Source organism: Athene noctua, chromosome 5 (genome assembly GCF_965140245.1).
Source record: "Athene noctua chromosome 5, bAthNoc1.hap1.1, whole genome shotgun sequence".
Lineage (NCBI taxonomy): Eukaryota > Metazoa > Chordata > Aves > Strigiformes > Strigidae > Athene > Athene noctua.
In genome coordinates this window covers 61,291,429-61,315,355 of record NC_134041.1, presented here as the reverse complement: position 1 = coordinate 61,315,355, position 23,927 = coordinate 61,291,429, and the positions used below count along the sequence as shown (strand labels likewise).

The following is a 23,927-nucleotide window of genomic DNA, read 5'->3' as shown; positions in this document are numbered from 1 at the left end:
GCAGCCAAACAGGAGAATCGTATTGTTGTCCTCAACTACCTAATGTGAGAGCACAAGAGAAGACAGAGGCATTATTCTTGAAGATGCACAGAAGGACAAGAGGAAACAGACAAGCTCCAGATGGGAAATTCCAACTGTATATTAGAAAAAAAATTTGCAATCATAGTAGTGAAACATTAGAATAGGGCCCAGAGAGGTGAAGGATCTCCATCTTTGAGCAAGGCCCTAAGCCACTCCTGCCTTGAGCAGGGGAGCTGGACTAGGCAACCTCTCCAGAGGCCTCCTCCCATCTATTTTCTGTGATGAAACATGAAATCTTGCTGTAAAGACCCATTGGAAGGTATTTTTAATTATAATAACCAAAATATATACACAATAATGTGTATTTTTACATATACCAAGAAAAAAAAAAAAAAACATTCTGCATTTCAAAATTCATTTACTGCAATAACAGAGGTAAATAGTCAGTAGTAAGGTTAAGTCACTAATATTAAGAAAAGCCACAATTTGCATGTAAGTTGAAGCCAGAGGAAAGCTACAGACGCTCAGTATTCAGAGACATGAGTTCAAAGGATTTCATACTACCCAACTCATCTCAACCTCATTACATGAAAATGGAGTCTGGATTGCAGGTCTGGACCTAGATTATCATCTAGCAGCCGTAAGCTTCAGATTCCTCTATTTACATTAACTGTTTTGAGATATTAAATTGCAAGATCAAGGTAAGTATTTTAGTTCTCATAACTGCAGTCGAGTTTCACTAAAATTACCTTAATTACCAGACCAAAATGTTATTTTAAATTGTTCTTCATTTCAGGAGATGTGAACACTGAACTAGCTGTAACAAACTTCTAACATTTTCAAAGTCAAAGGTTCGTTTTTACTTAAAAAACTCCACCATAAAACTCTTAACAGAGGCTTAAAAAGGTCTTTATAAAATAATCTCCATCACACTTACAATAGTAAGAAAATTATTCTGGTTGCTAATATTTAGTAAATATGAACTGTTTTGTGCAATCTGTATTAAAGACGGTTATAACTACAGTTCACGTTTTATTTTTAAAAGGTGGACCAACAAATGCGTCAAGAAAAGCAGATTATTGCTGTTTCTCAACAAGTCTTTTTTAATAAGGACATGCTACCTTGATAGGCAAAGCATGTTTGACAGTCAGCTGAGACGGGATAGCTGAAGGAGAGAAGTAATCATTTGTGTGCCAAAAACCACCTCTTCGGCGATCACCTTTCACTTGGCAACTGCACAATTAAACTGATTTAAGATCAAAAGCGTGTCATTCCATCCATCTCTTGAATGACAGTGCTGATCATCTCAAAATTTAAGTTTGCTTGAAGTGACACAAGAAGGTAGAATCTCAGCAAGTTCTGGACTGGCAGAGAAAAAGTCTGACGCTTATCCTGTCATCTGTAACTATGAAAATACTAGATGTTCTTCAAAGCGTTTTTCACCAGGTCTGTCGGAGCAATAGGTATGGCTGTACAGAGAAAACAGAACATGTACATATGGGAAATATGAAATATACCAAGTTTTCTATTCCTGCAGTAGTACTAATAAAATTAAATATGCCAACACTCAATTGTAAGAGGACTCAGAAAGATCTAAAAATCCATACACATTTTTCATCAAATTTTTAATACAATAAGCTCCTGAAATATACTTTTTGTGGACACAAATTGGCAATTACAATTACAAACAGAAAGAGCTCGCAACAACTGCTCATAGGATTCATTCACTGTACATTTTCATTAGCTACTAGATTCTTTAAACTTACAGTAATAAATTATCCTACTCTAAATAGAGATAGAAATAAAGATGCGATAGTTTATAGATCTGAGCTTTAATATGCTGGTGCATTCTCCCCCCTCACCAAGGCCCTCTAAAGAGAGCTGTAAAAATAATATATAGAGTGTAGAGTGACTTAAACAAATCTTCTAGCCAGCACAGTGAAAGATACTCCCGCGAATCTAATATTAATAAAAAGGGTAAGATGCTAGTGGTGGCTATACTTCACTAAAGAAGGACAAAATTCTCATTTGCAAGAGTCATTTAAAAACGTCTCAGTGTTTTCAGTTCCCTTTCAACCAAGTAACCAAAATAGATACAGGAAATGAAATTTCCGATTTACGTGTTAAAGCACATCTTTACATTGTTTACATGAAACCCCATATCGCTGCTTCACAGAGAACAGCTTCAAGACTATCGAGAAGAGTTAAATCAAGTCAGTCATACAAAGCAAAAGTAGAACTCAGAGGTTTCAGTACCATTTGTAGTCTTAGTAGTGAGTAGAAGCAAACAGGTATTGGTAGCTACTCACCAATTTTAAGTGCAACAAATTCTTCTCGGAAGTAGTTTTAGCTAAGATAGTTAATGCTACTGACTTGACTTAGTTAAGAGTAAGTTACCTGCAGATGTCAAGAAAAACCTCCCAAGACAGAACACTACAGTAAATTGCTGTGCGGCAGGTACTGTGCATCAGTGACCCTCCTCTTTGCTTCAGAATTCATCCTCCATATGATGAAGCACAGCAGCCACCTTAGTTTTCTTAAAAGCAGAAGAGGGACTGTCTGGCCAACTCCCTCCCTCTCCCCAAAAGAAAACAATCAGGTAATTCAGACCAGAGGTAAAACTGAACATCCAGCTCCTCCTTTAGCTTGCCTCTCTGCTAAATTTTTATCTGCTCCAAAATTATCACAGTCCCCAAGAAGTTAAAGGGATCTGCACTGGCCAACAACACCTGAGAAGAAACAAGCAGGCTAGCAGATCCTGTCTTTCCCTCTGCTGGCAGAAGACACCATGAAATTAAACTGGACAGCAAGAGGCAGCTCTGCACTTCAAGGCAGGGGTCAGGACTCAGCATTCAAATCAATTAACATGAGAAGTATGAAAAGGGAGCCCAGAGCTACTTTTGGCATTTACTCTTTCCCTTGAGCAGCCCACAAATAGAGAAAGGCTGTTTCTTCAGATAATCTCCTTCTAGATACGTAGATGAATGTTGCTGTCATAGGCACTGCTGGATAACCCATTACCTCCACAGTGCCACCCTTCACATTTGAAGGCCTTAAAGGAAAAAAAAAAAACCAGAAAACCCACATGCCAACCCTACTGACTACTGTCTGGAACACTTGGGGAGAATTTTCCTTTGGCCTACCGTGAGACTTATGCAGTAATATTTTACACAGCCTATGGAGAGACATTTCTTCTCATGTAAAAAAGATCCTAGTCTTGTAGTGCACAGCCTTCCCAAGATACCACTTGTCCTTAAGTGCATCCCAGTGGGCCATAACGGCCCTCCCATTTAAGCCTATGGGATCTGAATCCTAGTCTCAAATGCTGTTCAGTAAAACAAGTGCTGAGAGAAGTTCCAAGCAATTCCTAATGGTACTACCATCATGCAGACTTTCTTGACTGCGCTTTGTTGCGTGACATCCTGCTAAACCGCCCTCCAGCTGGGTAGTTCTCAAAGAAAAATACAATTATCCCAGTGTCTACTGAAGCTAAGCAACAAACCCACTTTTATCTTTGTGATGTTATCACACCCCATCCCCTCTCAATGAGACTGAAAGTTATATCTGTAGCAATAAGGTTCATATGATTTCACCCTACACGGTTGAAAAGAACTGAAAGCAGAGAAAAAATTCTGCACCTGACTTGAGACTCTGCATAAGCCTTTGTGATAACTGATACACCACTGCCAGAACTGTGCAGCCAAACAGTGCCTTTTTCCGATTATTTGACCATGCTTTAAAAACCACATTTGATCAGCTATGACATTTCATTTCAAAAAAAAGATGCTATCAAGCGTCTTTTAAGAAGCATTCTGTTACAACTGTGCGGTAGCAGTTAAAGATATCTAGAAAATTCCTCTGAAATGTCAATAATTTCTCTTCACACTGGGTATTTATGTACCTTGACATTATCAATTCTTCTGAAAAAATGGAGAAATACATCAGAAACTATCTGTTGTACGATTCCAAAAGGCAAGGTGCATATTTCTTTCTCCTTGCCTCTCAAAAGAGAATATAGTCTTTTCTACAACATCCAGTGATGCAAACTGGTATAATACAGATCCTCAGTTAGGAAACACACATCTTAAAATAAGAATACCTGCAAGTACGTTTCAGATCTAAGATACACAATTATATTGTGTATTTAGTTTCTTTTGAAAGTGAACCAGCTTCCATGCTATATCATTTCACCTGTTCTGCTGAAATACTTAAACTACACAAAGATAATAAAATACTGACATATACAGAGGTCTCATTCAGTAATTTATCAACACCAATGCTTAACACCTTCTCAGGAGACAAGCAACTTCTGTGGCATACATGTGCACCACTGGTGAACCGATACAACACGGGACACTGTTGGTGTTTAATCTACTGCACTGTAAATGAAGTTTCACCATATCTATTATTAGCAAGTTTTCCTATACTTGAACATTCACTGAACAACTAAACTGAGGGAGAAATGTCATAAAGAGAGATCACATTTTTTGACATATATGTAATGGCAATTATTATCCCATAACAAAACCTCTAACATCAGGTATCTTTTGGGAGTGAAGGAGAGAACTTGAACACTTCCCCTGCATTTAAGTCTAGAAGTTGTTTTTGCAATCAAAGTGACACTTTGCAGCTGCCTGCTTCATAATGTAAACTTCAGAGGAAAAAGGGAAAGTAGAGACATCTAAATTGCAGCTGAATGTGATATATGAGTACATAAGTTATATTAGGACAAACTTACAAATTCACGTTTCTATACATCAATGCTGTGGCTGCTCAGGATTGATATTCATAGTCCTGTATATTTCTTTGAGAAACAGCAAAGCAGTGTCTTCAGATCCCCTATGAAGAAAGAAAAAAAAAAAAAAGAAAACAAAAAACAGTAGACAAAGGGTTATTTTAGTATGGCCCATGTTTTGGTTCTCATAACCCACACTTCTTACCAATTCAGCGCTCTAAAAATTTGCACAACCCTAGCACTTACCTTTTGGGAACATGTCCTTACCTCTACTAACTTCCTTCAAGCTACAATTCATCTGTTTTGCATTATTTCTATCAGCCCTAGCCTATGCATTTACCTTTTTTATTCCACATTTTCCCCCTGCTCTGTCCTCCCTAACTTACTATGCTGCAGCTCACAATCCCCTGCTCTATCCACTTTAATGTTACTCATTTGGCTTAAAACTCAAATAATCTATCACTTTTTGTCTGTAATGGGCTCCTGAATATATTCCATCAAGAATACATTCTACTTGTCAAAGCTTTCTTCCTTTACTTGCTCCACTGCATCTATTAGCCCAATGTCAAAACTCAGCCTTGCCAGTTCTATCAGCAATATTCTAATTCTTCTCTAAGTGCCATGGCTGGCGCTTTCTTGTAAACAGACTGTATCAGATACCCATAGAATTCCTCTCCTCCTTACCACTAAAAAGTAAGGAAGTTCTCAAATAATTTAAAGATTAAGATAATTCAAATGCCATGTTTCGAAGTTGCTGTTTTCCCTCCTCTTTTCAAAATCAAACCTTCAGTCTATCTGAATTTAACATGGACAGACTTGATTTTCTTATTCATCTATAACGTGTGATTTAAACACACATAACAATATCCATTTAAAAGAGTAACAACCAGGGTAAAAAAAAAAAGAACAAACAGGCAAATTTTAAGAAAGCTCCAAAGCTGCAGGAGTTGTTAGGTAAGGGTAGCTCCCTGTGCTTTTAAAAGAAATAACACAGGGAGACAGTAAAGGCGATTTAGACAGTGAGAACTGTGATCCTCCAAATGTGAGGAACACCATTTACAGAACACCAGTACAGAGTTAAACGTGCAAGTTAAGGGACTACAGGTATTTTCCACAATTGAGCATAGAGATAGTAACCATATTTCTTGATGGTCTCCACTATTAAACAAGCAACAAGCAAGCAGAAGGATCAACACAGAAGCTCTGTTCTCTCTTACACACAGAGCATTCCATTTAAGGCTTCCCCCACCACCCCCCTCAAAAAAAACAAAACCAAACCACCACATCACACCACAAAACCAAAACAACACACTCTCCTATTTGGGTCATTAAGCATCATGCAAAAAAAAAAAAAAAAAAAGCTATGGGTAGCAAGTTTTTAAAAACCTGGCAATGATCGGCTGCCGCCTTGTGGAAAAGAATTCCCCATTCCTTCAACCCCACCCGCAAATCGGCACCACCGCCACCGGTCCCCGACTGCTCAGGGAGCCCCGCTCTGGCAAGCACACGTCAGCACTGCAGCCCCAGTAATCCCTCCTCCGACAGCTACTGATCTTTACCAACGGAAGCGATCCTGACTTTGATAAGATCCTTCAAGTAATGCTTTTGATTCCATATTTTAACCTCTGGAATGATGCCTGCTTCTAAGAGTTATTAGTTATTGAAATTCAAAGCCTTCAAAAATGATGTAAAGCACCCCTTGTCTGGCACCTGCTAAACTCAAAACAAGAGACTCGTCACCCCTCCCTCCCCAAGAATATTTTGCACAGCTCAGCAACTGACATCCAAGCTTGCCTCCTACATATGAAAGTGTGCTGTTGTGTTGTCAAATACAGTTTAGGTAACCTTTGCTCTGCCATTCTACATCCTATGTATTTTCATATGCACTTAATTTTGACAGTAATAAAATGTATACAATGACATACCAAAGAAAAAAAGAGCACAACTCCTAAAGACAACAAGGTCAATAGTTACTGCTTTTCCTACAAATCTCCATTTAAAACATGTAAGCATTAAAAAAAGTAAATCCAAATCCGGGTAAGGCAACGGTGCACTGTGTTCTATGACACCAAACTCTGCTTCTTTTTCTATGAATTGTTCTGTATATGAGCAACCACTGTACAAGTGGTACATCACAACCATCCAAATTCACAGAAGTTCCACGGTGCTTTTTTTCTTCCTTTTTTTCCTTTTTGTTAATCTTTGATAGCAGAGTATAAATATCCAGCCATCTCATTCCAACATTAAGAGCTAATACTTTTACTCTATATTATAGTCTATATACAATTCCTTCATGAATATTTTTATTTGAAAAACTTGTCAAAATGCTCATAGACCTCTCCTTGTTTTGAAAATTATTGTAGCTAAAGATGTGTGTTTTGAGTGTCAAAGTTCAAGAGAGCAGCATGCCATGTCTTTATTGTAACAGAACAATAGATTTGTTTACTTAGTGCTAACACAGAATTCTATTTTGGAATGAGATTAGCTAATAGTGACATCTAGGTGCAACACCTTGAGACTGACAATTCTGGACAGTCATATATGATGTTTATTTTAATACTCAAATTGTCTCAATTATATAACATTTGACCATCCAGAGTATAAAAAAAAATTATCTTTCTAGTATGCCTGTGTGGGAAGGCAACATCTTTCCAAACGAGAGGCCACTTCAGAATTAAGTGGCAAGGACCTTGTATCCAACTCAGCAGTCATCTTTCCAAACATGGCAAAGATTACAAAGACCCAGAAAACTCTGGTCTCCTAAGTCATATACATACACATTGACCACTGGAACAACTCCTACTCCTACTCTGGTAGCTTTATAATTGGTTGGTCCTTTTGCAATGTTTAACTTGTCAAATCAGCAGCAGCCTAAAAAAATAGATCTGGATATATAAACCCAGCTATTTTTGTCAAAATGTTCTTGAAGTGAAACACTAGGGCACGATTTGCAACAGAGATCACTTGAGTTTTCATTATAAAATGTTCATGACAGGAAACATGATTCTAGCTATTATCATATTGGTCCCAGGTAAATAACAGACAATAGGAGTAAGACAAATGGTAGACATGTCATTACCAACATTTGAAGATATACAGTTATATCAGGAAAGCACTATTTATAGAATCATAAATAATTACTCTTACCAATAGCACAAGTGACTCTGTAAAGCAAAAAGGTATTCATTGAAGCTTTCTATTGGTTTTTCTTGTAGAACATAGTCAATACGACGTCCTCCATTCAGCATTCCAACCTTCACCAAAAAATCTTCATCTTTTGGAGGGTCTGGACTTTCAGTGATCTTTTCAGCTAAAATTAAAGAGTTCAAGATTGACACTATTTTCAAGCACAGCCCACTTGACTATAATCAAGAAATATCACCCATTTCCCCTATGATAATTTCCAAGTGCTTGTGGTAAGACAATAAAAGCCTCAACTGACTAGCACACCACTACCTAATTCAGAAAGGTTACTGGAACTATAGGCTTATTTTTTTTGTAACAGTTTAAACAGAGTTTGTTTGAAGAATCGCTCACAAAGTAGCAGCTGAGCAATTTTAAAAACAAAACCCACTGTTTATACATAGACAGATCCGGTCATTCTACAAGCAAATGACCTGAAATAATATGTTTTTACATCCCCCTTGCACAGAGTCAATCACTGTCCTCAATTTAAACTAGGAGGAATGTTTTGATTTTGTAAGTATAATCAAAGCCAGCATTACTAAACACCAACAGGTGTTTAGTTTTCCACAATTGGAAAGCCTGCCCTTGGTATTGTTAGAGGTAATATTTATATCTGACTTAAGTTTATTCTCCTCAACAGCACTTTTTTCTGTTAGAGCATATACTTAAATGCTTCTTAGCTCATGCCAAAAGCTCAGCAGAACACTACTGAAGAGAGTAAATTTTACAAATATTTATTTGTATTAATTTTCCCTGAAAGAAAAACACAACTGATTTAGAAACCTGCACTTCCAACAGAAGTTTGAAAGGTTACACAAAGTCAAGCCTAAAATATCCTTCAGTAGAAGCTGTTAATTTTTCTTTTCCTAAAAGACAAAAAAATGCAGCAGTAGATCTTACACTTAACATTAATACTCCAAAAGCACAGAGGCGTCCTTAATAGGGTCAGGAAAATCAATAGCAAGCAATCACTAGGATAGTCAAGTTTCCACTAATTTGAGATCGATAAGTTGTAAGAAAAACAATGATGTGTCCACATACCTTCTACCACTTGTTTCTCTTCTTCCTCTTTAATTTGGTTAGCTACTTTCTCCAGTTCTGCTTGTAGCTGAGTTGAAGATGTATGAGCACGTGCAAATTCGTTAAGGGTCTGCCAGGCACTCTTCAAAGAGCTAATAAAACCCTGTTTTAGATCAGATCCCATACGAGAGAGAGAGTCTTTCAACTCTAAGAAAGAAAAAAAGAGAAGTCATTAGGGACAAGGTAAAAGAAACCAGTAAATTTAGTTTCTGTTTCACATCATCTTAGAAATTGAGGTGAACAAGCGATGTACGACAATTTTAAAATGGAACTTGGGTAATTAGAAGCTCAAATCTGAGGAATTACAATTATTACATCTGAATGCATTTATGAATGCCCAGCCTATGGGGCTGGGAGGAATCCCCTCTGATGTTCAGAAAAAACATGGAGTCAGGTATCCAGGAACACTCATTAGTCTCTTGGAATTTTACGATATTCTAATGCATCAAATGAGTAAATTAGGAATGAGATCCATGTATGAAATAAGTTTTATTTTTACCTAGATGAAGTCTTTTTCTGCCTTTATGATGTGGAATGAGAACTGGCTTTAAATCGATGTCTTCAATGATCATTGGTTCTAACCTGTAAGCTACTGGATCAAGCTGTTAAGAAACAACACATTGACATTTAGTTATATTAGAAATTATTCTTGTTATCACATTTCAGTGAAAAAAAAAAAAAAAAAAAAAAAAATCACTACTTATGATTGAGACCCATTTTTTAATTCTATTCTATTTCAGTTTACAGAAACTCAGTTCATGACCAGTTTAATCTTAAGATTAAGCAAGTTCATTGACTAATTAGGTCTTGTTCTCCTCCAGACAGACAGAGATTCTAAAGAGGAAACACTACAGTGAAAGAGCAGCACAGTACCTAGAATGGTAGGTATGGAACCTATAGCCAGCTGTACTTTACTTTTGCAATAAGGACCACAAATATTTGGAATATGTATTTTTTTTAAAGTGTTTTGGGAAATGTACATAGGGGAACGGGAGTTGTAATGCTCAAAGGTTAAAACTATTCTGCATTGTATATGCATCAACTTAAAATCAAATCTCAAAAGTACTGCTTACTCACTGGATGATAGATATTGAAGAATCCCTTGCAGGTAGGAAGTCTGTAGTTTTCATCTATCTTCTCCACACCCCTCACAGTAAGGAACACACCGATAGGAGATCCAAGAGCAAAGAAAATATCTGGTTCAAAGTCCAATGCACTGTAAGCCACAGAAACCTACCAGGCAGAAATCAGATACATGATCTCTCAGAACTGCCAGCTAGTTTCATATAATGCTTAGCTAGGAAGGACAAACAAGTTGTATATTAAATCAACCACATGCTCAGAGTACTTTCAGAAAGCTTCAGCTGCACTGCACTCTTCCATACTAATACCATAGTACTAGTACATGCTAGTACATATTAATACTGTAATATTAAAGCCTTTGTTAAAAAAATTCAAAATTATTAAAAAAAAAAAATCCATTTAAAACAGGAAGTCTTTGAGGTTTGGTTTTAAGTTAAATTTTAGGTAAAACTTAAATATAAATGGGTCAATTTAGGCTACCATATTAACTGTAAAGCCACAGACCCATTCAATATTATGTCATTCACACAGTTCTGCTTCTGGAACTCACGGCTGAAAGAAAAAAGTGAATTGTCACGGCATCCTTATTATAAGGGGTTTTGTTTTTCAGTAATCTAACCCACTCTCCCAGCCCTCCCTCCTGGCAAAGGGTAAAGTTCTATGTAAACACAACTTTTGTACAACAGTCAGGAGAAGTAGCACAAAGCCATCAACATTTAAAAGACCAAAACCAAGCAGAAGGACAGCACTGTTCCAAATGAATCATTTAAATCTATGTAGTCTCACCTGACCAGTTCCAATTTCAAAATACTCATAGTCAATGTTCACAGAAGAAACAGATGCACCAACTGGAAGCCTCCTCTTTGAGTGCAGCTGCCCAGACTCTGAAGGAGAGACAGAAGTCTCTTTTGCCTTCTGGGCATCTTCTTGAGTTTGGAGTGTGGCAGCCAGCACTGCTTTCTTTTCTGCTAGTGTTTTCTTCTGTTCCTTTTGAGAAAAGTTTCAAAATCAGGAAAAAAAGGTTTATTTCACAGTTGTCAAAATTCCTTTAATATATCCATGATGTTAACAAGTGTGTTAAAGAACAGGAGTTACTCCTCAGCAAGAAAGACAGTTACATTTGTTTAACAACTTTTTATTTCATTCCTGAAAAACATATTTACCTGCTTGGCTGCTCTATCTTTTACAAAATTAGCTATTTTCTTTCTTGGTCCAAGAGGTATCCCCATTTCCTTCAGATCATCAACTGTACACATGAGCTAAGAAAAAAAAAAAAAAAAAAAAGAAAAACAAACACCACATACACACATCAAAGCGTACTCTAACTTTTCTAATGACATATATACTTTCTTATTAGCAATGACATGAATTAGATAAGACATTTTATAAAGCTACAGAAATTACAAAAATTTAAAAAGACATGATAAAAGTGCGTTAATGTAACTGGGGAGGGATACACTACACCAAGAAAAAAAGTCACGTAATATTTAGTCTTCACGTCATGCATTAATTACCTTACCTTTGCAACTGCTTTCATGCCTCATGGTACATTAAACCCATAAAGAAAAGAAACAAACAAAAAAACCCACCACCAAACATAAACCTCCATAAACCTGGGATATCCCCATAAGTCAAATGAACATTATTGTACCAGAGATTCCATGTCGATTCGCTCTTTTTCAAATGTGCTTGCATACTCCGACAAGCTAAGCATTTCCAGAGTCTTCTGCAAAGTAGGAACATCATCATCTGCTTCAGGCTCACAAAGGTCATCACCAGAAGTAGTAATTGAGGAGCCCAAGGAACTGGTATCTTCAGTCATCTTAACAAAACAGCACAGAAATGGAATCACATCATCTAACAGCGAAAAGCCAATATGCAGAAAGTAAAACGGAGTTCAATTACTTTCTCTTAAAAACATTATTATATAAGCTTTGTAAATTTATGCCCATTTTTAGTAAAGCAGATTTTCCACTCATAACAGAGCAGCAAAATTACTGAGAGGCAAAATATTTTTGAGTGTTGGAAAGCTCAAGAAACATTTCTTTTCAATCAAACAGCTGGTCACTGTTTCTAGCCTGAACACAGAGAGATTCTTTCCCTCTTACGCATCGCCGCCACCATTCAGACAGTGTAAGACCAAGTTATGTGTCCAAAAGTGTCAAAGCTGATGTTCATGATCAAGTCACATCACTGGCCTACTTGGAACTTGAGAGAGATGGACAAACTGTTTGTCCTGAGAACTGACAATACTTACAGAACTGCGTATCTCCATTAACATGTTAAAACGTACTATCAAAACCCACAACTGTGTTTCAGCTAATTAATTCTGAAAACTTAAGAAAAAGCTACTGAAAATATCAGACCTATTTGCCTGGAAAGCCTAGCATGCAAATTACCTGTTTATCATGAACAGCCACGTCCTTTACAGTCCCATTAACACCACAGAACGGTCCACTACTTACTGATGAAGCCAAGTCCTTCTGGTTAGAGAGTATGTCAAATAGAATTAAGGAACCTGGAAATAAGAATTAAAACTGCCTTGGGAAAAATGTCAGATTTTCCTGTCCCTAAGTCCCAAGCCAGATTTATATGCAATAGCAACATATAGATTGATCAAAAAAAGATGGCTGAATTAAAACTAAAACACCCACATACTAACTGGAACACAGTCACTCTCAGCAAAAAGCAAACCTTTTCTCCCCCCCCCTCCCCGTTCATACTTTATGTAGTTGCCACGACTAAACTATCTTTCCTTAACCATCTTAGGCTGCTTGCCAAACTGGAGGAAAAGTTCCAGCCCAAATCAATATGTCATATGTCGTTATAACACTTATTGTACATTCCAAAAAACGATCTTACTTTTACTAAGTGGAGGTTCCGAGACACAGAAGTTACCCGCCTAACAAGACACCAGATAACCTGTCAACTTTCAAACACAGATTAGACACTAAGCCTTCATGAACAAAACTAACGGGGGAGGAGGGACAAGGCACACATCCACAAAATACAAACCTTCTCTCAAACCTTTTTAGACTTTGTTATTGAGAGGTGTTTGACTTACTCAGCTCTATTCTGAAAGACAGCCATGCCCTATCAGCTAATTTTAGCTTAATGAAGGTTCCATTTCCCTTAGCATAGGAATGCTGGTTTCATCCCAGATCAGTTCCTTAGATAATTACCTAAACTGTGCCCAGCCACAGAGACTCCTCCTTTGAAGTCTGGGTTGCGACTCATGAAAAGTGCATACAAACGATTCATTTCCAACCCCACTTTATCCACAATGGTCTGACAGTAGGTGGGGCTGTTGTAGAACAGTACGTCAAGGAGTGTTTCATTGGTGAAGTGGCGCAGGCGTCCAATGCTCGGCAAAGTGATTTTTTTAATGTTCCTAGTAACACAAAATCATTAGAAGCATGAATGTTTTTAAAGAAATGCAGATAAGAACTTTATTAATTTGTGAAATGACGGGTGGTAGAACTGCAAGGTAAATACTACAGATGCAGTCTCTACAGACATTAAAAGAAAAGAAACATATAGCCTTCTGGCCTCATTGCATATTCATACATACTGACTGTACATATTTGAAATATAGAGCTCCCTTTTTTCTCTCCAGGCTGAAGGGAAGCTTGAAATAATCTCTTCTCTGTTCCAACACTGCTCTCATATAATTTTGTGAGCAGACCAGACAAAGTGAAAGAGAAAAAGAACTCGCATATAAAAACTGAAGGTGAAATTGAACTAACAGGCAACATAATACTCTCTTTTTGAAGAAAAAGCGTGGCATCACCATCTGCCCGCCGGGAGTTAAGACAGCTGCAATAGAATTGTTAGAGAACTGACACTGCCTTAGTCAGCACTGCCTGGTCTGATTAACAGAAAAGGATCCTTCCTCACGATAACACAGTGTTCAAATGGGAATAAAAGACTAAGACTCTAGGAAAGCAGTATGACTCGACTGAGCTAGAACAGTCTGGAGTACACCAGTACACGTCCTAAGTGGTACAGACTGCTACCCTCACAACCTCTACTTCCCCACCTTTCAGTACGAAAAAGCAGCTCGAAATGTCAAAAAACATCAAAGGGATAGGCACCAAGAAGTGATTCTAAAATAGATTTTAAAATGCTGTTACACTCCTACCCAAATATAGATGCTTTGTTTCAAAAAAACCCAACAATTTTAGCTCAACTGACTCATCATAATTCAGATACTACTCTAGGCCTGGACAGAAGGCTCAATGCCTTCCTCAGAAAGGGGGCACTGACATCTCCTAGTGTCAGACTCAGACTGCAGGAAGGTACAGGAGAGAAAACTCTCCACTCTAAATTGTACAAACCTGCTGCTGGACAATTCATCTCCATGCTCACCACCTCATACTTCAATCGCTATCTCTACACACTGACTCATCATCATGTATCAAAGCATTAGACATTTCATGAAAATGCAGTACTGAAAAAGTGTGTGTGTAAATATTCTGTTACTCAGGGTCATGAAAATAAATGAGAAAATACTCCACATACCTTTCCAGTTTTTCTTATACTCCTCATCAAAATGTTAATTTTAAAAAATTATCAATTCTCTTTTGTAACCCAATCATTCTTCTAGTGTAAAGAGCATATTAACTCCTCTTTTTATCCACTTTACAAAAACCGTTAAGATGCAGCTTGTATAAAATTCTCAACATTAAACAATACACTCACCTGTCCACACCTGTTGCATCTCCGTGCAAAGAACTATGCCAGTGAACTGGGAGGAATTCCACCCTGCTCACTTTATGTTCCTCTAAAGATTTCTTAAAGTGAGTCTGCAACAACTTCAGAGAAACAGTTCTAAAATCATCAACTGTAAAGAAGAAGAGCAATAAAAATCTGATAGTAGCAGTAGTCAAGTAAGACACAATTGCAAATATTCTCTTCTTTTTTCCCCCCTTCAATTTCAGACAAAGTCAGAATACAAATGGAAGGAAACTGCAAAGTAGAAAAATCTTTTCAAGTATTACTCCTCTAACTGTAAGAAAATAGATATTTTTTTTTAAAGTGGATTTTCTAGCAAGCTTCTATTTATCTCACAACGAATGAATGCATTTTTACTCCATGACCAGACATGGCCTTCTTAATTTACTCAGTTGTACTGTAGTGTATTTAAAAAAAAACACGAAAGCAAACAAAAAAACCACCCCACATAAACACCACCACACACATAAACCACACAAAGCAAATACATACACCACCCACTACACACACAAAAAACCCCACACCACACCCCACACACCCTGAAACCCAAACCACTCTCTAAGTCTAACACTGAATACTAACAGTTAAAGCTGTAAGTCTGACAAAATACAGATTCTGCTTTCGGAAAATAATAAGAAAGAAATTCTACCAGAAATTGAACTTCTCAACATTAGAGACTTTTTTTTTTTTTTTAAAGACCTGCTTATCTGAATACAAGATATAGAGACCAACATTTAAACAGTTAAGAATACAACTGTTCATTAAACAAGCAAAAACTTACCACATTCAACAATGCTTCTAAATCTCAAGTCGCACACAGGCCCTATGCCATGAACCATAAATACTAGATGGTCAATTTGGGACATTTCTCCTGTAGAAAAAAAAAAGAAACAATTCAAAGTACCAATATGTACTGCACTGGTAAAGTCCAGTCAAACAACTTTAAGATAGACTTGCTTTATAAAACCTATTACATAACATGGCTCAGGACATAATATAGCCCACAGGACTCCTCTGATTACAAAAAAAAAAAAAAAAAAACCACAAACCAGACATTCCTTAATTTAAGATTCTTGAAAGAGGTTAACTTTAATCTTTAGACTCTAGGCATGAACAGTGCACTGTCACTATTGTCCAACGTTTGGGCAGAACCAAGCTGACTGCTCAAGCTCCAGACCCACATACAGTAATCACATACCATCAGGAATTTCATCATGGTCATCATCAATTCCACGTTTTACTACCCTTGGCCTTGCCTGACCATCTTGAGTCGTGCCCCATTCATCTGGTGTGGCAGAGGGTTGGAACTGAACTATGACCTGAAAAAAAAAAAAAATATTTTCTCCAATTATGAACACAAAAAACCCCCTGGTGCTATTCCCTGTGGCAGTGACAGCTTCACTAAAATGAGACTCCAAAATAACACAGGTAATTCTCATTAGTGTAAAAAGCAACCAGATGACTTAAACTAGTACCACTAGTTGAAGAAGCTTGTATGCTCAGTGATTCTTAACAATTTTAATGCCTCAGACAAGCGTTATTCAAGCTCCTCTTTCCCAGACCCGAGTATCCACTCTGCCTTAGCAGGTAACTGTTTATGTGAGGAAACTGAACAGTACCCCTATTTACAATTACTCTATCATAAGGAAAAAAAAAAGAAAAGAAAAAAGTGCAGTGCTTTTCAGGGAAGGACAACAACATTCAAAGTAGCCCAGAAACCCTAGAAAGTGAGGAATACAGTAATATGGCTGTTTGTAAGACTTACACTGACTCAGTATAGTCTGAACTCGTATTTATGACACCAAGTGGTTTAAGTGCTCCTTCTCTAGATTTTTACTGGACAGAACTCCTTAATCCACCTTAATAAGTGCTTAAAGTAGGAGTAACCATGATCCTCTCTGGCCCTTGGATTATTTTATTTATTTATTAATCACTGCATCTGTGATAAGCAAACAGTTAACAGCATTGGTCAATAAGGCTGAAGTCCATGTTTTACTCACATAAGAACGTTAGCAGAGTATTTAGAATAACTTTTAAAGGGTTCTTTTGCTGTACTCTCTCATGACCTAAAAATAGATGCGGTGGAGGTCTTCTCATGGCTTAGATACACAAACTAATTACTGTATAGCTAGATTAATGCTCTTCTCCACATGAAAGCTCTCAGTTTAAACTACCTTTCATTTGGTACAGACTGTCTGAGGTTAAACTAATTCAAATTGCCTCCCATTTGCTGTCAGTTACACTTAGTTGAAATATTTATTCCATAAACCCTTGCTCTCCTTAGGTTCCAGAAAGCATTGTCTTTTAATCATGAGACAGGACACAGAAGCAAGCAGTGTTCTATAAAGTTTATCATCTTTAATGCACACATATCCAAAACAATCAATAAGTAGTTTCAAGCAAGACTAAGGCTACATTCCATTTATGCTTCCACCTATCTGCTCATTCACCCCTAATGAGTTCTGTGAGAACCAATTGCCAAAATCTGTTACCTTGGGGTTATGCATAACAATTGTCTCCCCATTTGGAAATTCAAGTCGCCGGTGCCATTGATTCATAGTTACAGCCCTTTTATATTCTGCCTGAAACAAACAAGTTACACAAAATCAGTATGACTTCTCAGACAAACTATTTTTTGGATTTGTGCATCATTTTGTCATGTTAAGGCTATAGTTTACATAACTTTATTTATATAAAAGTGTCACTTGAAGCATTAGACAAAGCTGATTTTAGGTCACAGCAGTGCAGGACCTATGCATGAGCAATGTGGCCTTCTAACGACACCCCTTTCCAGTATTTTCTTACTTATGTTCCAGAAAGTGCATTGTGAAAATCATTTTAATGAAACAAAGAAGTATTTCCAAGGTCATAAATACAAGGAACTACCAAGTTCTTTGTGAAGTTTATGTAAAAGTAATACTAACCTCTAGCTTATCACTAAAATCCTCAGTGTAAGGAATAAACCGGCTATCCTTGTCTCCCTTATAAAACCACATGCATCGTCTCACTTCAGAAGGCTCCTCTTCCCAGTAAACAGCTTTCCTTATTCTGTCATACAGGTATACATCATAGCGTCCCCCGTCAGTGCTCAGAACCACACTCTCAGGATCAGGCTGGACTAGGACACAAAAAATCAGTCCCGTTTACAATACTAACACATACAATCTTCTCTCTCAGCCCAGCCTCAACCACTTCTGTGATAAATATTAGGCCACTAAGACAGATAGTTATACCACGAATAAGAAGCTTCATAATACCAGGCAATGATGTTGCTCCTAAAATGCTTCTAAATGCTCTGTGCACAGCAAAAAAAGCTTTGAACAACTCCCACATATAAATGCTGAATCCAGAACTGACAGAGTTTAACAAAAAGGCAAACTAAGACACAGATAACTATTTCTAAGTGAAATGTGATATTTAATAGGGATGTACATCTTCACACTGACAGCATCAAGCCACAGATAATGTAAGTGAAATAAATTAAATGGCACAAAACACATCTTTGAGATATGTATTAGCATTATTTATTACTGTCATATCACACTCTCAATATGTGAGTGGCATTACTCTAGTATCTTCCTTCTAGTCCTTCTGTTCTCCTCTGAGTAAGATACAACTTACCAGAATTATAGACTTCCTCTAGTTTTGCAGAATCCAGAATGCTAAATGGCATCCATATTTGCTTGTCCTCCACCTCCTTACAGTAGAACCAGTGCGGCTGAACTGGCTCATATTGGTTCTGCAGCAAAACAGGAGGTGACTGAACCAGCGGACCTGCAGGCCGGGGAGCTCGGAGCTGTGACTGAGACGGTGGAAACTGAAAATACATACAGGCTTATCACCTCAATCTCACATAGTTTTTATATGACTGATCTATACTTCGCTATAGAGAACATTCTGGGCCTTTATTTCCAATGTTTTTTCCTCCCCAAGAACATTATCTTTTATTCTAAAAATGATATAGACAAGTTGTCCACTTCATCATGTTTTTGAAAACTTACACCTTTCCAAATTGAGAAAGGATGTGAATTTCATTCCCACAAATATTGTTAAAAACTGTTGTGGTTTAGCACTTTGATTACCTAAAACCAGTAAGATTTAAAACAGTCTCTTAAATTTTAAGACTCAGGCTAAGCTTATTTCTTACTGCCACCAAATGTGACATGACAATAAAAATGCATTCTTCTCATTATTCATTTATATATAATTACATTTTTGCATAAAGACTCCTCAATTGTAACAAGAGGCCACTTTAGAAATAGCTCTCTTCCCTCAAAGTGATCAGAACAGGCAGATTTCAAACTCACTCGTCACCTCAGCAATGCAAGAAAAGTAACTGATTTTGAAAGGGACTATAGCATACATAAAGTAGATTTCATACAACGATCCCAGTTAGTTCTACTAAAAACAAGTGATGTCAGCAGTAGCAACATTTTTTAAAAAAAAAACTAATACATTGTATAATATACAAAATCAAGCAAACAAGAGTTTTGAAATTATTTAATCTAAAACTCAAGACTGTTTAGGTTCTACTGCCTTTGCTATATTTTCTGTCATATAATTTTTCTATTCTTTATTCACAATAGCAGCAATATAGCAATAGCTCAGACAAAATAAAATCAATTTTTGTTGTTTTCAAGGAAAACTTGTCAGGTTATTACCAACACATTCACATTATTTTAATAATGCTTTTGTGAAGGTAAAAAACAATGGAGATTAATGTTTTATATCACACAAAATCCTCAACTGATGCATTTCAGAGGGTTTGCTGACAATTTATGTGACTTAGATCATAATTTCAAAAAGTGCTGGCTTCACCAGTAAAACCAGCTTGGAAAGAGATTTTTAGCCCATATCTTGCAAATGGCCGAATGACCCGATTTACAGCAGAGGCACAAACAATGCAGCAGCACAGCTGAAATGGCAGCAAACTCAGTAACAGCCAGAAAAGAGCAACAGGACTTCACAACCTGGCTTTGTTTCTGATGCCAGAGGCTGCACGTAGTTACAGCCTCAGGGTAAACTCATTTCAAAGATCAGGAAGTTCTGCTAAAGCAACAGTTCCAGGCTAGTTCTAGTGAAAAGATTTTGCTATCAGAAACGGTTCAAGACTTCCGGGTTTTTTGAGGGGGAAGAGAAAAAACTTCAGAAGATAAAACATGCAAGTCAAAGAGGAAAGTGACTTAAATTGTTGTGTTCTGATACCAGGACGTTGGGAATGATTTATATACCTGTGTCAACGACCCTGGAGGGGTCTGATACATCTGGACAGGCGGCACAGAGGATGGTGGGTGAGGAGGTGCGTGACCCTGCTGCAGCTGTGGCGGAGTAAGGTACGGGTTCGCTCTGCTGCTCAGGGTGGTGTGTCGATAAGGGTTATACCCCTGCTGAGATGCTCCTTGGGGAAGAGTAGACGCATTTGCAGGCGGAGGACAGCTCTGCTGAGGAGTCGGATAAGCCGCGACTCCCACCTGAGAAGTAGGTGGTGCACCGTAAGAGGGCTGGGACTTTGGAATGTGCGGTGAAAAGGCATTTTGCCCATCCTGTGACCCAGACCCAAGTGGAAGTGAAGTTGGAGGCCTGGAGAAGGCCGGGGCTCCAACAGGCGGTGCAACAGTTGTTAAGGGTGGCTGCCCAATGCTTCCGAATGGATCGCTGCTACTAGGTACTTGAGAGAAGTAGTTGAAAGTCTGTGGTGGATTGGGGCTGGCAGAAGTCTGACCCAAGAAGCTGTCCTCTTCACCAACATCTGCAGAATCATCTGCAAAAACAAAAAGATCACTGCAGATATTGTGAGAGGTTCACACCAGTTAGCGTATGTAGTCAAAATGTTCAGTAACATTATCAGCTACTACCAAAACTCTGTTGGGCCTCAAAGCCAGAAGGATTACAAAGCTTACGTGCCCTTCATGATTAAACACATCGTAAAATGAAAGAAAAGATACCACGTCTTCAAGGATATTTAAAACGGACCATAAAAGTCCCTCAGTGTACACAGACAAAGCAACAAAAATTAAAAATCTGAAACAGGAGACAAAAACATGACTGAAGACAGGACCTTCCCAAGCCAACTTGACAAAGATCCCTGCTCCCAGAGCACTAAAATCTCTTCCAATTTCCTTTATGCCTACCAAATGCAAAAGCAGTCTCGATCCATTTCCTTTCACCATGAAAACAGTTACTAAGCATAGAACTTCACGCTCTAATATTTAGACTTCCAAGATCAAATTCAAAAGTAGAGCTTAACGACATCCCCAAATAGGCCAAACCTACTGGTTAACCAACACATTCTCATCTGCTCCTTCAGCAGAGCCCTTGCAAGGTTTATCATTTGACTTGCAAGGTGGCTGTAACTCATCACTCCAAGTTATTGGATAAGCAGGATTTACTCCAGTTCTCTCTAATAATTCTACTCTAGACTGGCACAAGAGCTAAACCTCTGGTGCAGAAAAATAAGTTGCCATTCTGCATAACTGCAGAAAAAGGTGCAAGGCCATGACTGCCCTTTTGCGCTGAGAAAATAGATAAACCAGGTCCTGGTCAATCCCAGTTTTCTGCTTTGCAGTGATCTAATCACAAGTGGGAAAAAAGTTATTTGACATTATCACAGATCTCACAGTAAGCTCAGTTAAACCTGTGATGGTCTGAGCATCACTGCCTACCTGCTGAGGGAACAACACCTTGTAAGCAGCCAATGCCATCTGCAGAAGTCTGAAATGTGTTGTCATCTGCTCTAGCAATCAAATAATCCCCAGGCTGTGGGGAAGAAACCACAGATCTATCACTGCTTCTCTGCTACTCAGTCCTCAGCCAAAGAAAGAGAGCAAGCAGCTCTGCAGCTACAAGCAGCCAGTAACAAGTGTCTTTATCTGCAGCCAACATAACTGTAAGAGAGCATCAAGGGAGCACAGGGGAATCCACAGAGAAGTCTCCCTAGGAAGCTGCTGTTCTAATTAATTAATCATAAAAGAAGCAGCTGCCATGACTAAAAAGGACTATTTTAACCACCTTTTATTTAGTAGTCTTTTCAGACAGTGTCAATTTGAGGCATCACCTGCATTTATCAAATTCTTTTACTTTCACCTATAGCAGTTTATCCTACTTTGAGGAACAAAACCAAAAATCTATGTGTGTGAACCATTGTGTGGAGAATACTAAAACCATTTATAAGCGATGACCACTATGAAGTCAGGCCTACAGATTATCTCCCAACTACAGACAGAACAGCTATTGCTGTGGTTTAAACCCGGCCGGCAGCCAAACACCACACAGCTGCTTGCTCACCCATCCCCGCCCCAGGGGATGGGGAGAGAATTAGGGAGGTAAAAGTAGGGAGACTCATTGGTTGAGATAAAAACAATTTAATAATTGAAATAATTTAATAATAATAATAGTAATAATAAAATACACAAACAAGTCATGCACAATGCAATTACTCACTACCCGCTGACCAATGCCCAGCCCATTCCTGGTTAGCAATCCCAGAGGAGGGAAAAATTACAAAACCACAATCCCAGAAGAGCCAGAGCTTCCCGGCCGACCCTCATCTCTATACTGAGCAGGATGTCGTACAACATGGAATATTTCATTGTCCAGTTTGGGTCTGCTGCTCTGGTTCTGCTCCCTCCCAGCTTCTTGTGTACCTACAAACTAGCAGGACATGGGAAGTTGAAAAGTCCTTGATTTCTTAGCGACAACTAAAAACATCAGTGTATTATCAACATTCTTCCCATACCAAATCCCACGCTGGACCCAAAACACAGCACTACTCTAGCTACTAAGAAGGAAAACAAGCTCTATGCCAGCTGAATCCAGGACAGCCAAATAAAAGGTCTCAACTTCTAAACAGTAAAATTCTTTACTTTCATATTTCATAAACATTGTGGAATAGAGAGAAGCATACTGCACGACTGTCAATTCCCAGCCTTCCAAATAACTGGTAGCAGAGCAGGCAATACACCTCACCATGTCAGATCACAATAAACGTAGCAACGTGCTGAAGAATTTTCAAGGCCTGCCTTTCACAAATGCCCGTTCACGAAACATCTACTATTCTCCAATTTCAACTAGGTTTTGGAGATTTAGTCTAACTGTATCTTTCCTTGCAAAGTGAGGTTGACAAAAGTTCTGCCAAAACAAAAGTTATACTTTTATATATGTTTGTATACACACACAGAGAGTTTTCCAACACAATACATTACTTTGCCTTTTTCTAATTCTGCAAAAAATATATTGGAACACAAGCCCAGACCGGCATACAAGTTCCTCATACAAGTTTAAAAATTTCCTAAGTGTACAGCTTTGCTAAACAAGGGCAATGTATTCTTCCCTTATACAAAACAGTATTTCTTCAACAGTGACTGTGTGACAACCTCCTGTATATCCCTCCCTCTATAAGGTGGAACCTTGTCATTCACAGGTTGTCACCTGACAACCACAAGTGACATTAGTCCACTTCCTCACTGGGAACACTCCTCTCTATCTACATTAAAAGTATATTTGTACTTTTGTACACCCAAGCAAGAGAATGTATCTTCTACTGTCAAACTGCAAAGCACAAAATGCTTATTACTCACTCTTGGAGATAAAACAGATTTATGACTGCACACAGCTTCCTGATGTTGGCTGTCAGATGTCAAGCAATTCCTGACATCAATCCTTACTGCATTTTACACAATTTAAAATTCAAACTCAAGAGCTTGTTCTTGCCTGCTTCAAGTTATGATTCAAGACGCAAACTGCTCTACACAGCCAGATCCCTATGACACCTGGCTGGACAAACAGCGAGTGCAACGGACCACTGAAATAGAACTTTGAAGAGGACATGGGCCTTACTTGGACAGACATGGAACGTGGCACAACCTCTGGCACTGAAATTCAATCCAGTTGCAAAATTATGAATCTTTTTAAGTGAGATCGAGAGTATACGATTCACCAGATTAATGAAATCCCATCAGATTTTCTCCCTAGCTAGATTCAGAGTCTTCAGGAAATTGCCACATGACGGTCAGCTGTGCAAAGCTACTGGCCAGACTAGCACTTAAAAATTACAATTTTAAAAAGATTAAAAACAATGGGTATTTGCAAG

The 23,927-nt window shown here is 38.1% G+C and overlaps 1 protein-coding gene across 1 annotated transcript in view; it reads right to left on the bottom strand.

The window, feature by feature from the left end:
• Positions 1–329: 329 nt before the first annotated feature.
• Positions 330–23,927, bottom strand: part of SEC23IP (SEC23 interacting protein) — a 25,092-nt gene continuing 1,494 nt past the window's right edge. Inside the window, exons 2-19 of the mRNA XM_074907849.1 lie at positions 20,071–20,600; positions 18,461–18,656; positions 17,764–17,957; positions 17,332–17,421; positions 16,038–16,158; positions 15,621–15,710; positions 14,807–14,948; positions 13,288–13,496; positions 12,505–12,623; positions 11,757–11,927; positions 11,269–11,364; positions 10,892–11,092; positions 10,100–10,255; positions 9,522–9,624; positions 8,984–9,169; positions 7,904–8,066; positions 4,760–4,860; positions 330–1,490 (exon numbers count right to left, since the gene is read on the bottom strand). Of these exons, the coding sequence (XP_074763950.1) occupies positions 4,779–4,860; positions 7,904–8,066; positions 8,984–9,169; positions 9,522–9,624; positions 10,100–10,255; positions 10,892–11,092; positions 11,269–11,364; positions 11,757–11,927; positions 12,505–12,623; positions 13,288–13,496; positions 14,807–14,948; positions 15,621–15,710; positions 16,038–16,158; positions 17,332–17,421; positions 17,764–17,957; positions 18,461–18,656; positions 20,071–20,600 (2,849 nt within the window). The 3' untranslated portion in view covers positions 330–1,490; positions 4,760–4,778. The remainder of the gene's footprint in view (positions 1,491–4,759; positions 4,861–7,903; positions 8,067–8,983; positions 9,170–9,521; positions 9,625–10,099; positions 10,256–10,891; positions 11,093–11,268; positions 11,365–11,756; positions 11,928–12,504; positions 12,624–13,287; positions 13,497–14,806; positions 14,949–15,620; positions 15,711–16,037; positions 16,159–17,331; positions 17,422–17,763; positions 17,958–18,460; positions 18,657–20,070; positions 20,601–23,927) is intronic.